The 17,822-nt window shown below is 31.1% G+C and overlaps 1 protein-coding gene across 4 annotated transcripts in view; it reads right to left on the bottom strand.

Moving 5' to 3' along the window:
* The window catches only part of LOC134691256 (calcium-dependent secretion activator 1-like), a 71,492-nt gene that overhangs the window by 51,296 nt on the left and 2,374 nt on the right, over positions 1-17,822 (bottom strand). For all 4 annotated transcript variants that reach the window (XM_063551655.1, XM_063551674.1, XM_063551665.1 and 1 more), the window contains exons 2-3: positions 1,498-1,578; positions 793-956 (exon numbers count right to left, since the gene is read on the bottom strand). In XM_063551655.1, the coding sequence (XP_063407725.1) occupies positions 793-956; positions 1,498-1,578 (245 nt within the window). The remainder of the gene's footprint in view (positions 1-792; positions 957-1,497; positions 1,579-17,822) is intronic.

Below are 17,822 nucleotides of genomic sequence, written 5' to 3'. Positions count from 1 at the left end.
AAAGACATCTATCGACAGAACGAGTTAATTTTTCTCAACGTATCGTCGTTTGACAAAAGTTACTCAGGAAGGGAGACAAATCGAAGCAATAATATGGAAGACTCCATTTTGGTGTTCTAGGTACACCTTTACTTACTTGTTTCTTTGTTATTTAGGTAAATATGAGTCAATATTTCAGACATATAGTTCAAATGAAGTATGGAAAATAGAGCTATGACCATTGTGCAGTTCATTCAAAATGGTTAACTAACATATAAATATAACTGTATAACAATGTTAAGATTTGAGCTTGTAAATTAGTAGACTCTTATCCTTCTTTTAAATGTCTTTCTTTTAGGAATATTGGTTTGCAGATTCTAGATTATATTTTGCCTGATCACTGGATTGCTGTCTCACCATTGAAATGCTGTCTCATCATTGAATAACTTTTCAATCTTTTATATGTGGGCTGAGTCAATTACTTGAGAAGTTAACAAGTATCCAGTATGTTGCAGTGTGTTTTACAAATTAATAGTATAGCTATATTGTACTTTCTTCATGCATTGATTCTTATATCAAATATTTATTCATTTTACACTGCAGTAAATAGTCTGAGCGTTATTTCAATAGACAGACCAAACATTAATGGTTAGAATATCCTTGTTTAAAAATTAATTTTGATAATGTAAAAGCAAACCTATTTATATTGAACCAACAAAGGAAGTAATAGTAAATACTGCAAAATGCACAAATAATATAATTGTCATGACTCAGATGCTTAAAATTTTCACTACATGTTAAAAAAATTAATACCTGTTGATTCTTTTACCAGTAAACTTTGTCAGCCTGGAGTCTGTACTGCCCTTAGATACAGGTAAACTCTCCAAATTTGCCATCAACAGATTTATGGCTGCCTTTAATTCATCAACATACATGCTCTCCATTTCTTTCACAACAAACTTTGGATGCTTACGTTGCTGTAAAAAATGGGATGTTTAGGTTGCTCTGTGATATGAACCATTGTTTAAAAATTATTTACGACCATTCATTCATAAAATGTAGGTCGAGTGACATATTTTCAATACTTAATTGAGCTAAGTTTTCAAACAAAACTTTTATTTTTACAGCATTGGGTATTTCATCATGTAATAAAGGTTACTTAAAATTTCTACAATGTTTGGAGTGTGCTCTTTATCAATCCCTAAAATAAAACAAAAGGTTTGGAACCATACTGCCTGGTTTGCTTACAATATTCCCTTGAATAATTCCAGCACTTTAAGGAATATGATATTAGTTATCCATTTATCTTTTAGCCACCATTAATTTCATTTCAGATTATGATGTAAACTAGTATATATTTGATAAGGGGCCAGCTAAAGTACGCCTTCGGGTACTGGAATTTCTCACTACATTGAAGACCTGTTGGTGACCTTCTGCTGTGGTTTTTTCTATGGTTGGGTTGTTGTCTCTTTGACACATTCCCCATTTCCATTCTCAATTCTATTAATTGTAACATACCCTTGACATTTGCTCAACTAGTTGCAATCTACCATCAAGTTCTCTTCTTACTTGTGCTGCTTGCTCATCTGCATTGTCCAACTAAATAAAAGAGAAGAGTTCATAAATACCAAAGTAAAAATAAAGAGATATACCATAGAACTATTGCAAATGACACAATTATCCACCAAAGTAAAAATAAAGAGATGTACCATAGAACTATTGCAAATGACACAATTATCCACCAAAGTAAAAATAAAGAGATGTACCATAGAACTATTGCAAATGACACATTATCCACCAAAGTAAAAATAAAGAGATGTACCATAGTACTATTGCAAATGACACAACTATCCACCAATAAATACCAAAGTAAAAATAAAGAGATGTACCATAGTACTATTGCAAATGACACAACTATCCACCAAAGTAAAAATAAAGAGATGTACCATAGTACTATTGCAAATGACACAACTATCCACCAAAGTAAAAATAAAGAGATGTACCATAGAACTATTGCAAATGACACAATTATCCACCAAAGTAAAAATAAAGAGATGTACCATAGTACTATTGCAAATGACACAACTATCCACCAAAGTAAAAATAAAGAGATGTACCATAATACTATTGCAAATGACACAATTATCCACCAAAGTAAAAATAAAGAGATGTACCATAGTACTATTGCAAATGACACAACTATCCACCAAAGTAAAAATAAAGAGATGTACCATAGAACTATTGCAAATGACACAATTATCCACCAAAGTAAAAATAAAGAGATGTACCATAGTACTATTGCAAATGACACAATTATCCACCAAAGTAAAAATAAAGAGATGTACCATAGAACTATTGCAAATGACACAATTATCCACCAAAGTAAAAATAAAGAGATGTACCATAGAACTATTGCAAATGACACAATTATCCACCAAAGTAAAAATAAAGAGATGTACCATAGAACTATTGCAAATGACACAATTATCCACCAAAGTAAAAATAAAGAGATGTACCATAGAACTATTGCAAATGACACAATTATCCACCAAAGTAAAAATAAAGAGATGTACCATAGAACTATTGCAAATGACACAATTATCCACCAAAGTAAAAATAAAGAGATGTACCATAGAACTATTGCAAATGACACAATTATCCACCAAAGTAAAAATAAAGAGATGTACCATAGAACTATTGCAAATGACACAACTATCCACCAAAGTAAAAATAAAGAGATGTACCATAGAACTATTGCAAATGACACAATTATCCACCAAAGTAAAAATAAAGAGATGTACCATAGAACTATTGCAAATGACACAATTATCCACCAAAGTAAAAATAAAGAGATGTACCATAGAACTATTGCAAATGACACAATTATCCACCAAAGTAAAAATAAAGAGATGTACCATAGAACTATTGCAAATGACACAATTATCCACCAAAGTAAAAATAAAGAGATGTACCATAGAACTATTGCAAATGACACAATTATCCACCAAAGTAAAAATAAAGAGATGTACCATAGAACTATTGCAAATGACACAATTATCCACCAAAGTAAAAATAAAGAGATGTACCATAGAACTATTGCAAATGACACAATTATCCACCAAAGTAAAAATAAAGAGATGTACCATAGAACTATTGCAAATGACACAATTATCCACCAAAGTAAAAATAAAGAGATGTACCATAGAACTATTGCAAATGACACAATTATCCACCAAAGTAAAAATAAAGAGATGTACCATAGAACTATTGCAAATGACACAATTATCCACCAAAGTAAAAATAAAGAGATGTACCATAGAACTACTGCAAATGACACAATTATCCACCAAAGTAAAAATAAAGAGATGTACCATAGAACTATTGCAAATGACACAATTATCCACCAAAGTAAAAATAAAGAGATGTACCATAGAACTATTGCAAATGACACAATTATCCACCAAAGTAAAAATAAAGAGATGTACCATAGAACTATTGCAAATGACACAATTATCCACCAAAGTAAAAATAAAGGGATGTACCATAGAACTATTGCAAATGACACAATTATCCACCAAAGTAAAAATAAAGGGATGTACCATAGAACTATTGCAAATGACACAACTATCCACCAAAGTAAAAATAAAGAGATGTACCATAGTACTATTGCATTTGACACAACTATCCACCAATAAATACCAAAGTTAAAATAAAGAGATGTACCATAGTACTATTGCAAATGACACAACTATCCACCAAAGTAAAAATAAAGAGATGTACCATAGAACTATTGCAAATGACACAACTATCCACCAAAGTAAAAATAAAGAGATATACCATAGTACTATTGCAAATGACACAACTATCCACCAAAGTAAAAATAAAGAGATGTACCATAGTACTATTGCAAATGAAACAACTATCCACCAAAGTAAAAATAAAGAGATGTACCATAGTACTATTGCAAATGACACAACTATCCACCAATAAATACCAAAGTAAAAATAAAGAGATGTACCATAGTACTATTGCAAATGACACAATTATCCACCAAAGTAAAAATAAAGAGATGTACCATAGAACTATTGCAAATGACACAATTATCCACCATAGTAAAAATAAAGAGATGTACCATAGAACTATTGCAAATGACACAATTATCCACCAAAGTAAAAATAAAGAGATGTACCATAGAACTATTGCAAATGACACAATTATCCACCAAAGTAAAAATAAAGAGATGTACCATAGAACTATTGCAAATGACACAATTATCCACCAAAGTAAAAATAAAGAGATGTACCATAGAACTATTGCAAATGACACAATTATCCAACAAAGTAAAAATAAAGAGATGTACCATAGAACTATTGCAAATGACACAATTATCCACCAGAGTAAAAATAAAGAGATGTACCATAGAACTATTGCAAATGACACAATTATCCACCAAAGTAAAAATAAAGAGATGTACCATAGAACTATTGCAAATGACACAATTATCCACCAAAGTAAAAATAAAGGGATGTACCATAGAACTATTGCAAATGACACAATTATCCACCAAAGTAAAAATAAAGGGATGTACCATAGAACTATTGCAAATGACACAACTATCCACCAAAGTAAAAATAAAGAGATGTACCATAGTACTATTGCAAATGACACAACTATCCACCAATAAATACCAAAGTAAAAATAAAGAGATGTACCATAGTACTATTGCAAATGACACAATTATCCACCAAAGTAAAAATAAAGAGATGTACCATAGTACTATTGCAAATGACACAACTATCCACCAAAGTAAAAATAAAGAGATGTACCATAGTACTATTGCAAATGACACAACTATCCACCAAAGTAAAAATAAAGAGATGTACCGTAGTACTATTGCAAATGACACAACTATCCACCAATAAATACCAAAGTAAAAATAAAGAGATGTACCATAGTACTATTGCAAATGACACAACTATCCACCAAAGTAAAAATAAAGAGATGTACCATAGTACTATTGCAAATGACACAACTATCCACCAAAGTAAAAATAAAGAGATGTACCATAGTACTATTGCAAATGACACAACTATCCACCAAAGTAAAAATAAAGAGATGTACCATAGTACTATTGCAAATGACACAACTATCCACGAATAAATACCAAAGTAAAAATAAAGTGATGTACCATAGTAATATTGCAAATGACACAACTATCCACCAAAGTAAAAATAAAGAGATGTACCATAGTACTATTGCAAATGACACAACTATCCACCAAAGTAAAAAATAAAGAGATGTACCATAGTACTATTGCAAATGACACAACTATCCACCAAAGTAAAAATAAAGAGATGTACCATAGTACTATTGCAAATGACACAACTATCCACCAATAAATACCAAAGTAAAAATAAAGAGGTGTACCATAGTACTATTGCAAATGACACAACTATCCACCAATAAATACCAAAGTAAAAATAAAGAGATGTACCATAGTACTATTGCAAATGACACAACTATCCACCAAAGTAAAAACAAAGAGATGTACCATAGTACTATTGCAAATGACACAACTATCCACCAAAGTAAAAATAAAGAGATGTACCATAGTACTATTGCAAATGACACAACTATCCACCAGAGTAAAAATAAAGAGATGTACCATAGAACTATTGCAAATGACACAACTATCCACCAAAGTAAAAATAAAGAGATGTACCATAGAACTATTGCAAATGACACAATTATCCACCAAAGTAAAAATAAAGGGATGTACCATAGAACTATTGCAAATGACACAATTATCCACCAAAGTAAAAATAAAGGGATGTACCATAGAACTATTGCAAATGACACAACTATCCACCAAAGTAAAAATAAAGAGATGTACCATAGTACTATTGCAAATGACACAACTATCCACCAATAAATACCAAAGTAAAAATAAAGAGATGCACCATAGTACTATTGCAAATGACACAATTATCCACCAAAGTAAAAATAAAGAGATGTACCATAGTACTATTGCAAATGACACAACTATCCACCAAAGTAAAAATAAAGAGATGTACCATAGTACTATTGCAAATGACACAACTATCCACCAAAGTAAAAATAAAGAGATGTACCATAGTACTATTGCAAATGACACAACTATCCACCAATAAATACCAAAGTAAAAATAAAGAGATGTACCATAGTACTATTGCAAATGACACAACTATCCACCAAAGTAAAAATAAAGAGATGTACCATAGTACTATTGCAAATGACACAACTATCCACCAAAGTAAAAATAAAGAGATGTACCATAGTACTATTGCAAATGACACAACTATCCACCAAAGTAAAAATAAAGAGATGTACCATAGTACTATTGCAAATGACACAACTATCCACGAATAAATACCAAAGTAAAAATAAAGTGATGTACCATAGTACTATTGCAAATGACACAACTATCCACCAAAGTAAAAATAAAGAGATGTACCATAGTACTATTGCAAATGACACAACTATCCACCAAAGTAAAAAATAAAGAGATGTACCATAGTACTATTGCAAATGACACAACTATCCACCAAAGTAAAAAATAAAGAGATGTACCATAGTACTATTGCAAATGACACAACTATCCACCAAAGTAAAAATAAAGAGATGTACCATAGTACTATTGCAAATGACACAACTATCCACCAATAAATACCAAAGTAAAAATAAAGAGGTGTACCATAGTACTATTGCAAATGACACAACTATCCACCAATAAATACCAAAGTAAAAATAAAGAGATGTACCATAGTACTATTGCAAATGACACAACTATCCACCAAAGTAAAAACAAAGAGATGTACCATAGTACTATTGCAAATGACACAACTATCCACCAAAGTAAAAATAAAGAGATGTACCATAGTACTATTGCAAATGACACAACTATCCACCAAAGTAAAAATAAAGAGATGTACCATAGTACTATTGCAAATGACACAACTATCCACCAATGTAAAAATAAAGAGATGTACCATAGTACTATTGCAAATGACACAACTATCCACCAAATAGATATAGGAAGCTGATGTAAGCAATTATAAGCAACAATACAGCCTTCAACAATGAGAAAACCTATACTGTAAAGTAGTCAATAAAAGGCCCTTCCATAAAAAATATGAAAGGTCCATAAAAATATGAAAGGTTCATATAAGATAATAGTCATACCAACTCTAACCTAGTGTAGACCTTATCATATTAAATACTGTGGATTTTTTTGGATTTTTCTAGAGTACATACCAAATTTTATTGGATTCAGTAAAAGTTGTAATTTGTAGATTTGTGATTTCATAGCTTTGTGAAAGTCTTGATACAAATCTATATAAAAAGTGTACTTCATTTAACATTTAAAATAATAGCTTTTATTTTTGAATGAAATCAATGAAAATTCATGTCCTTAGAAAAACAATCAATCTTAAGTATCTTAAGTTGAGGAGTTTGTTTGATATAGGACAATAGTTTCCATAATATATGAATAGTATAATATTGATTTAAACAATAGCTTTATCTATGTAATTGGCCTTGCATGTTAATTTTGAATGTGCAATGATGACAAAATTTATTCTCACATAACAAACCCTACATAATGTGATGCTACATTAAAGCATTATCAATCAAACTTATATATACATGTATGTTCCAATATCTTGTTTTCAAATTCTTGATGACTTTTTTTGTACATCTTCTTAGCATAACCTTACCTCTGAAGTTTAAGAAGTACAACTAATAAACTAAGATATTTGACCAAGGTTTACCAACTAATCATGGTAAAAAAACTTGACCGTATCAAGACTCTACTTGCAAATATGGTATGGTGAATTTAGTTCTATCAATAAGTAACTAAGTTGGTCAGTCTAACTTCAGTTCTTTCCATAAGAACTATCAAACTGACCACTATGAAAATTCCATGATTGTACATATAAACATGTGTTTTATAACAATTTTTTCTGTTTATTTTTCAATTTGTAGAGAAACAGACTGTTTGACCATTGATATCTTTATGTGTTTTATGTTGCTGGGTTGCTGTGACTTTTTACTTTAAACCTCATGTACATCTCTTTTAATTAATAGTCTCTCTTTTTTATGCCTGGAGTTATTTTAACTTGTACATATTTTCATTATGACATGTTTTGTGTGAATGTTGATAACATTTCCTAGAGCTTTATACATTATCAGCATGTTTACTGCAGTGTATACTACATGTACCAGCTTAAAGTTTAAAGGCAAAATGTCAAAATTAATTATATCAGATTTACATAAGTACTTCAGGCTAACATTTTTATACTGTATTAAATGTTAGCAGCATTTTTTTAGTGTTCTATTTTACGCTTTTAAATGTTTTTATAAATGTTTTGTTCCTTGCTAAAAAAAATATTAAACTTTTAATCATTTCCAAAGAAGATTTTTCAGAAATGGCTAAATAAAAGAAATTATTTTAAGTATACATTTGTACATTCACATGTAAAAAATCTTTACTATAATTTTAGGGCATATGTAATTTCTATGTTTAAAGTCACTCAAACACTATCATTGTTCATCTACATAAAACAAAACCCTTTTTAGTTTTAGTTAGTTATGTTTATATCTATGAACACAGAGTATATTGTGGGAATGCACAAGAGTCAATAATGACTTGAAATCGTAGGCAGAAAAAAATTGTACTGTTGTTCTTCTGCTAGTAATGGTTGCTAGGTACCATCCCCAGTCATAATTTAAGGAGTTTACTAGTATAACCCATCCTTTCAAAATACAATTATTTGCTTCCAACACAATGTAAATTAAGTCAAAGAATAGTTATATTGGATTTCTGAATTAAAACATGCTTGTAAAATTGCTTCAAAAGTACATTTGCACAAATTCATATTTCAGAAATAATACATGCACTTTATTCATGGTAAAAATCTAATATTTATACATGCAGTCAGTTGTAGAAAAAAAAATCTATAGAATCGGCATCAATAAAATTCTAGAGAATGAAAGCTTGGTTTGGACTTCACCAATCAATATTTTGTTGCCAAGACAACTAGCGATTGAACAAGAAACAGAAATGAAATCAGTCATTTAAAATTGTAGGATACAGACAGACGTGGAGAAATTTACATCATCTTATTTATTCCTTTGGATTTCTTCTGCATTTTTTAATAAATAATTGTGACATGTGTTACACATACATATCAATATTGAATTGTTAGGTATCACCTGTACAATGTGATACAAATCAGATGAGTAACCATTATTTTGTCAATATCAGTTTAACAAACGGGTCAATAGCAAAATAAACAAACTAAGTCAAACAAGATAGCTGGAAAAATGTCCACATCATTTTCGTTCAGAATATTTTCAATTTTAAGTGTAAAATTCATTTTTGATTACTTACTTTGGGGACAATCAATGCATTTAAATGGGGACATATGGTTGGAACCCCCCAAAAATCCTGGTTTGGTATCCCCCACCCCCCTTATTCTAACATACATACAATGTTAAATTGTACAGCTTCATTAAACTTGAAAGATGTACTGTTTTAATGAGCATCAAAACAGAAGTTGTTTTAATGAGCATCGAAACAGAAGTTAACATAAACATGATAAACAACCCAATTATGCCAAATTGGTAATTTTTTATCTTTTGTAATAAAAAGTTATATTTGAATTTTCAATTGTTTTATTTCAATTTAATTGCCTCCTAAGAAGAAACTGAATTGCTTCCTGAATTAAAACCCTCACAAATATTTCATTTGACTAACTGATAAATTTTATTAAGTCAATCAGTTATAATTATCTTCCTTTTCATATTTGAAACCTTTTCAAAATTCCCAAACCCTACTGAAGTGTTTTACTAGCATTTTTATAAAGCCATTTAGAACACTTAACTTACAAACTTAATCTTTCCATAAAGTTTACTGTAAATTACTGTCTAATGTAAATTCTGTATGATAGCACAAAACTGTAATCTGTATACATTACCATAACTATAGTTGTCTAATTGGCAATCATACCACATCTCCTTATTTTTATATATATCTAAATCATTGGAACAATTGCATTAGATATAAGAGATGATTGTTACTTATTTATTCAGGACATTATGAATGTATATAATGGCAGCTTAACACATAAAGTCTGTCTTTAAAAGACACAAAGACTACATTGTAGTACATCTATGACATATTATATGTCCAAACAGCCAAAAAAGATACCAAGACTATACTGTCCATTAACTATCAAATCTATATTCTATTGGCTGTTAAGGACAGCGAGATTATTGTAGTGCATTCATGTCATATAAGCTTTCAAAGATACCCATATCATTGTTGTGCTTTTATATCATTATAGCTTTTACGGACACCAATATAATGGTAGTGCTTTTTGTCATAATGGCTTTTAAAGACACCATGATTTTTGCAATCCATCTATAGCTATGTCCTCTAGGTTCTTTTTTTTGTCCAAACATTTCTCATAGACACCAAGACTACAGTAGTAAATCTATGTTCTTAAGGTTCTTGTAGTATATCTATGTTCTTAAGGTTCTTGTAGTACATCTATGTTCTTAAGGTTATTGTAGTACATCTATGTTCTAATAGTGCTTATATATATGTCTTTATGGTTCTTAAAGACACCAGGATTCTATTGTAATAGATCTATGACAAAATACTGGACTAACAATTCTTAATGACGCTAAGACTACAATAGTAAATCTATATTTATGTCTTTAAATCATGTAGTATATCTATGTCCTAATGGTTCTATAAGACACCAAGATTTTATTGTAATAGATCTACGACTTCTATTGTAATAGATCTATGACATAATGTACTTGTCAAAAGCAATTCTTAAAGACGCCAATACTACAGTAGTAAATATATGTCCTTTGGGTTCTTTCAGACATCAGGATTAAATTGTAATACATCCAGGACACAATAATTGTCTAAAGGTTTCTTAAAGACGCCAAGACTACAGTAGTGAACATACATGTATGTCCTAATGGTTCTTTAAGACACCAGGATAAAATTGAATTACATCTATCATTTTAAACAGATGTCCTAATGGCTTTTAAAAAACACCAAGCATTATATAGAACATTTATGTTCTAATGATTCTTAAAGACACTGACACAGGCATAATTTTTTTTTGTCAAATCATTAATGAAAGTGAAAAAAGTGAAATAATAATTTGCTTTTAGCAGCAAGTTTGATTCAATTTTTGTTAAAATAAGCTAAACAAGAATGTGTCCAAAGTACACGGATGCCCCACTCGAACTATCATTTTCCATGTTCAATGGACCATGAAATTCAGCTTCATCATAAACTACTTTTGACTAAAAACTTTAACCTGAATCTTGGACTGTCATTTTCTATGTTCAGTGGACCTTGGAATTGGGTTCAAAAGTTTTATTTGGTCTTACAATTAAAAAGATCAAATCATAAGCAACAAGTGTACTAAGTTTCAAGCTGATTGGACTTCAGCTTCATCAAAAACTACCATGACCAAACCTTTAACATGAAGCGGGACAGACGAACAAACGAATGGATGGACAGACAGAGGTACGCACAGACCAGAAAACATAATGCCCCTCTACTATCGTAGGTAAGGCATAAACATTTTGTTGCAAAAATTATTTGCTTGCACAGGTGAATAATTCGACCTCATTGAATCAATATTTATGTGACCTTCCATTTAACCCCTTGGTAAGAGATCAATTTTGCATGAATTAAGCATGTTCAGTTATTAAGAGGAAACGAATGTCTACATTGAAAATGATTTGATGGTAAACCATTTCATTGACTGATTTGGTCCACATAAGCTCATTCTTAAACAGGTAAAAACAATAAAATGTAGAGAGTCTTAAACAGGTAAAAACAATGATTAACATTTATTTCTAACCTTTAATATAAAAATCAAACAGACCATAAAAATCCAATTGCATGAGTGTGCTATCTATATTTATGTATCTATCCGTAATATGACCATCAGCAGTTTTATGAGGTCACCTTGATGGATAATTAGATGGTGTCTAGACTAAAATACACAGGAAATGTGATACATATTATAGAGCCCATGCATCTTGTAATCAAATAAAATGTTGAAAATATGCTGCCCAGTCTGAATGCCTTGAACTTGAAATTATAAAGGTTTATGAACTCCACCATGGTTATCTTCATTGTAGCTATAGGCTAAAGATTGGATGAAATACTGGACTTCAATATATATACTAAATTTCATATATGGGCATTTGCAGATAAACAAATAAACTGATTTCAAATGTACAAGGAAGAATAATAGTCATGTTAGTAGGTAATCTTTATATATTGAATGGTAAAAAGGTTACATATTGTCTTGATCAAAACAGACTTGGACATAATTTCTAAGATCTATACAATATCAATATACATCTAGCCTGATCATATCTTCATTGATGATTAATAATTTGTGACAAAGTCCAGATATGGATTATAAATTCACTGGTTTGTAAAAAGTATGAAGGATGTCCATTAACCTATTATGATGTTCATTTCTTATATTTATACTTGATATAAATGTACAGTCATAATTTATCATATACATGTATATATAATACATTGTAACTTGTCTAAACATCAACCCAACAATGTTAGATCTGTAAAGGAGTAGGTCCAGTAAGACCCCTTTTTGGCCCAAAAATATAGCAGTTTTACAAAATTTTTAAATGTAAACTTTTCATTATTTATTGGAAAGCAGAATGCTTCTGCTACATAAATATGGGCTGTTTTTGACAATATAATGCACATATACATGTATGGAGTACTAGCACCATCAAGTGATGCTAAATTACTGAAATCTTCACAATTCTAGCATTTAAGTTAAATTTTAGACGGTTTTCGTGAAAAACGAAAGTGGCCGCATTCATGTTCATCCTTAATATTGAAATGTAAGTTGTATTAAATGATAATACATAACATATATAAAGCTTGAGGATGAACATGGATGCGGCCAATTTCATTTTTGACAAAAACCATCTGAAAAGTGACATTTTTGGCTTATTTGGTAGGTTTATCTTTTATATGGGCTTGAATAGCAGATAAAATCTTTCACATAAACTAATTCAATCAAATGTATTAGACACTTAAGTGTTTAAAAAGTGGTAAAAATCTTTCGACAGATAAACCTGAAATTTGAGGCCAAAATCGGTTCTTACAGGATCTACATGTACTCCTTTGCTTTCACAAATATTTTTGTTCTTCCCTCACCGGGATTGGAACTCATGCTACTGATATATAGTGACACCAAATTTCCTGCACTGTATCAGACGTGCTAGACCACTGGACCACCTGAGCTTCACAAAAAAAAAGCTTTCGGTAACCAGGTGTTACCTTTCCTCTTCAGTTCTAATCTAGCGTCGTAATACAGTACATGATATATAAGGCATGAAGATGGAATAGTTACAGTTCAACTGAAATAACTATAGTAAAGGATCCTACAAATTAATGTAAGATACAGTCACCTAAATAATTATATATTATTCATAACTACTTCTGAACCAGTTACAACTCTACAATAGATTTATCCTAATTGGATCACCAGCAGTGATAGTGGTACATGGCTGAGTACATTATGTAAATACATCTAGTCTAAACATCAACCCAACAATGTTAGATCTGTAAATTTTTGTTCTTCCCTCACCGGGACTCGAACTAATGCTACTGAGATATTGTGACACCAAATATATATATGTAGTACGCCGCTAGATTAAAACTGACGTGGAAAGGTAACACATGCCCACCGAAAGCTCTTTTTTTGAGAGCCCAGGTGGTTGTGTGGTCTAGCGGGACGGCTGCAGTGCAGGCAATTTGGTGTCACGATATCACAGTAGCATGGGTTCGAATTCCGTCGAGGGAAGAACCAAAAATTTGAGAAAGCAAATTTACAGATCTAACAATGTTAGATCTGTAAATTATATATACAACTCGTCTAAACATCAACCCAACAATATTAGATCTGTAAATTTGCTTTCTCAAATTTTTGGTTCTTCCCTCGCCATATACAACTCGTCTAAACATCAACCATCAACCCAACAATGTTAGATCTGTAAATTTGGTTTCGCAAATTTTTGGTTCTTCCCTCGCCAGGACTCGAACTCATGCTACTGTGATATCGTGACACCAAATCGCCTGCACTGCAGCCGTCTTGCTAGACCACACGACCACCTGGGCTCTACATATATATATATATGACTAGACAGGGACTGTAGTATTTCAAAAAGGTTGAGGTTTTAGGTGTTGAAGTATTCCATTTGTAAAAGGGTCTGGAATGTAATGGCCTACAGGTCAGGGCTTCCAAAACAGTCATATATTCCGGACAAGTCTGATAAATTATATAAATGACTTGTTGTGCCAAGCTGAAATGGTCATTTTAATATACACAAAAATGTAGAGTTTGTGTATACATGTAAGTATGATTTTTTTTAGCAATTTGTTGTAAATATGTTCATTTGGGTAGGTTTTTCCGAAATAATCCAGTGATAAACAACTGTATTGAAAATTAACACCATTTCAACAAAAATTCATTTAAAATCATGAAAAAAACAACAGAAATTTATCTATGTGTAAGATGCTATAAACTAGGGATGAGTCCTAAATTGAATATTATACTTATAAAACAATTTTAACTCAAACACATCTACATAAAGTACGTTCCAAATAAGAACTATTTGAAGATTGTATTAAGTTATATCTTAATGTTCTAACTATTCTGAACTGAATTAAGTTTTTGGTGACTGATTCTTATTACATGTAATTTTATAAACTTTTGGTGAAATACAATGTCGCGTCTGACATTATTTTTGTGGATACTTGCCGAGATATTGAATAAAGTAGGACAATAGGCAAAAATTTTCCTTTATTTAGGAAATAATCCTGTAACAACCACAAATATTTTTAGTTGATTTTTATGTTAAGTTTCTGTTTATACAGGCCAACACAATAGATTTGGGGGGAAAAATCATCATTTAAATGCATTTAGCTTCTATCAGCCAAAAATTATTTATGAACTTATCCAAGACATTGCTAATATAAACCCACGATATAAGTTTCATAAAAAACTTGGCAAGAATTGTACAATTGATAGCGATATAAATGCAATCCAAGTTTCCCTGTTTCCAAGAGGCATAACTCTTTTAAAATAATTGATCTGCATTGAATTTTAAACTCAACCAAAACATTGATATAAGCAAAGAAATTAAACATAACAAAAGAACTGACACTGCGAACTTACATGTATGCTCTCCAAACTGCACATTTATTGACAGATTTTAAAGTATTTTTGTCAATGATGTATTTGAATTACCTCCCTTAAACTGCTTTTAAATCATGTTTTGTCCATTAACCATGAAACCCTATTTCCCCCCCTTTTTTTACCCTAATTCTTAACAATTTAAGCCATAATCCCTTCTTAGCCTACTCTTACCATCCCTTTGTAGTATGGAAACTTGTGGCATAATTTCAGAGAGATCCATACACCATTCCACAACATATTGTCTGGAAACTAGAAAAATGCTTATTTGGGCCCCTGTTGACACAGCATAGGTTTCTGACACAGAATGAATGTGGTCTCATGAACTTAAAATTTTTGTTTTGCCTTTGAGCAATTCACTTAGCTGTTGAATATTAATCCTCTCAAAAAAAAGTTTGAAGAAATTTTCTTTTTATTTATGAAATTTCAAATGAGAACAATTGACCCCCCCCCCCCTTTTTTTCCACATCCTCCTTTCCTTTATTCCACAAGAGTACACACGCTTTCGCCTTCTTTACTAATCATAGATATTATGTTGATAGACCAAATATAAAGCTTTATTACAACTGTCACATAAACTCAACATTAACCAAGAAAACAAAACATTGATCAATGAACCATGAAAATGAGGTAAAGGTCAGATGAACCATGCCAGGCTGACATGTACAGCTAACAATTCTTCAAAACACAATCATAGTTGACTTATTGCTTATAAATTCAGAAAAACAGACCACAAGAACTTAACACTGAGCAATAAGCCGTGAAAATGAGGTCAAGGTCAAATAAAACCTGCGTAACAGACATATGGTCATAAAATATTACCAAACACCAAATATAGTTGACCTTATGCATAAAGTATTAAAAAATAGACCAAAACTCAAAAATTAACTTTGACCACTGAACCATAAAAATGAGGTCAAGGTCAGATGACACCTGTCAGCTAGACATGTACACCTTACAATCATTCTGTACACCAAATATAGAAGACCTATTGATATAGTATAAGAAAAACAGACCAAAACACAAAAACTTAACTATAACCACTGAACCATGAAAATGAGGTCAAGGTCAGATAACACCTGCCAGTTGGACATGTTCACCTTACAGTCTTTCCATTTACCAAATATACTAGCCCTATTGCTTATAGTATCTGAGATATGGACTTGACCACCAAAACTTAACCTTGTTCACTGATCAATGAAATGAGGTCGAGGTCAAGTGAAAACTGACGGGCATGAGGACCTTGCAAGGTACACACAAACCAAATATAATTATCCTATAACTTATAATAAAAGAGAATTCAACATTACAAAAAATCTGAACTTTTTTTCAAGTGGTCTCTGAACCATGAAAATGAGGTGAAGGACATTTGACATGTGACTGACGGAAACTTCGTCGCATGAGGCATCTACATGTATATACAAAGTATGAAGCATCCAGGTCTTCCACCTTCTAAAATATAAAGCTTTTAAAAAGTTAGCTAACGCTGCTGCCAGATCACTATCCCTATGTCGAGCATTCTGCAACAAAAGTTGCAGGCTCGACAAAAAACTAAGTCCATTTATAAATAATATACAGAAAAACATGAAATAAATTTTAAAAAAATGTCCTTTTAGATACTAGCTTTTGATTATAAACAAGCTTTTTTGTAAAAATCCACGATAACTAAAGAGTTATAAAAATTGGAAAAACTTTAACCAAAGAGTGTCAGAAATATCATGCAACAAATGTTAGTCAACACTTTAAACTGTTTTCAAAAGACAATATAAAATTGTTCATTTCTTTGAACTTCATTACTTATAAATGCAAAATTGATGTTTCAGAGACTTGGTATAAATCGAAAATTGCCGATGAAGAAAGCGACTGAAAGGGAGTTTGGTGAACAATAGGGTGACTAGATATTGTTTTTGACAGTCAGACAAAGTGAATTGATAGATGGGAAAGCAACTTTATCGCCACAGTCATCTGCTAGCATGAGCCCTGTAGAACATTTAAGAATTGTTTATAGTACAGTAGAGTAATATGAAACTTCAAATTAAAAAAAAATGCATATTTTTTTATAACTTATAAATGGCTAATTTTTATTATAAAACTTATGTACATATAGGTTTTTCTCAAGAAAATTCTATAATTTGTCCATATGTTTTCTGTATGCAGCATTACTTTTCTGGTAAAACTCCGGTGATCGCAATACACAAGTGCAAATGGAAAACCAAACATACACATCACTCTGTCATCAAGATAAGCTGAATATGCAGTATACTTTGCTCATTGTTGAAGGCCGTACAGTGACCTATAGTTTTAAAATTTCTGTATCATTTTGGTCTCTTGAGTAGAGTTGTTTCATTTTCAATCATACCACATCTTCTTCTTTATATATTTTATTGTACCTGTTATACTTGTGCTTACCTGAATACCCATGATTCTTTATTGATTGTTTAAAATCAGGGGACAATTGTTGAACTTCGGCTTTAAAACATGACCATTTATTAGCTGCCATATTTTCACAACAACACTAGTACTGAC

This window comes from Mytilus trossulus, chromosome 1 (genome assembly GCF_036588685.1).
Source record: "Mytilus trossulus isolate FHL-02 chromosome 1, PNRI_Mtr1.1.1.hap1, whole genome shotgun sequence".
Lineage (NCBI taxonomy): Eukaryota > Metazoa > Mollusca > Bivalvia > Mytilida > Mytilidae > Mytilus > Mytilus trossulus.
The sequence above is the reverse complement of the archived record's forward strand: the minus strand, read 5'-3'. Positions and strand labels throughout refer to the sequence as shown.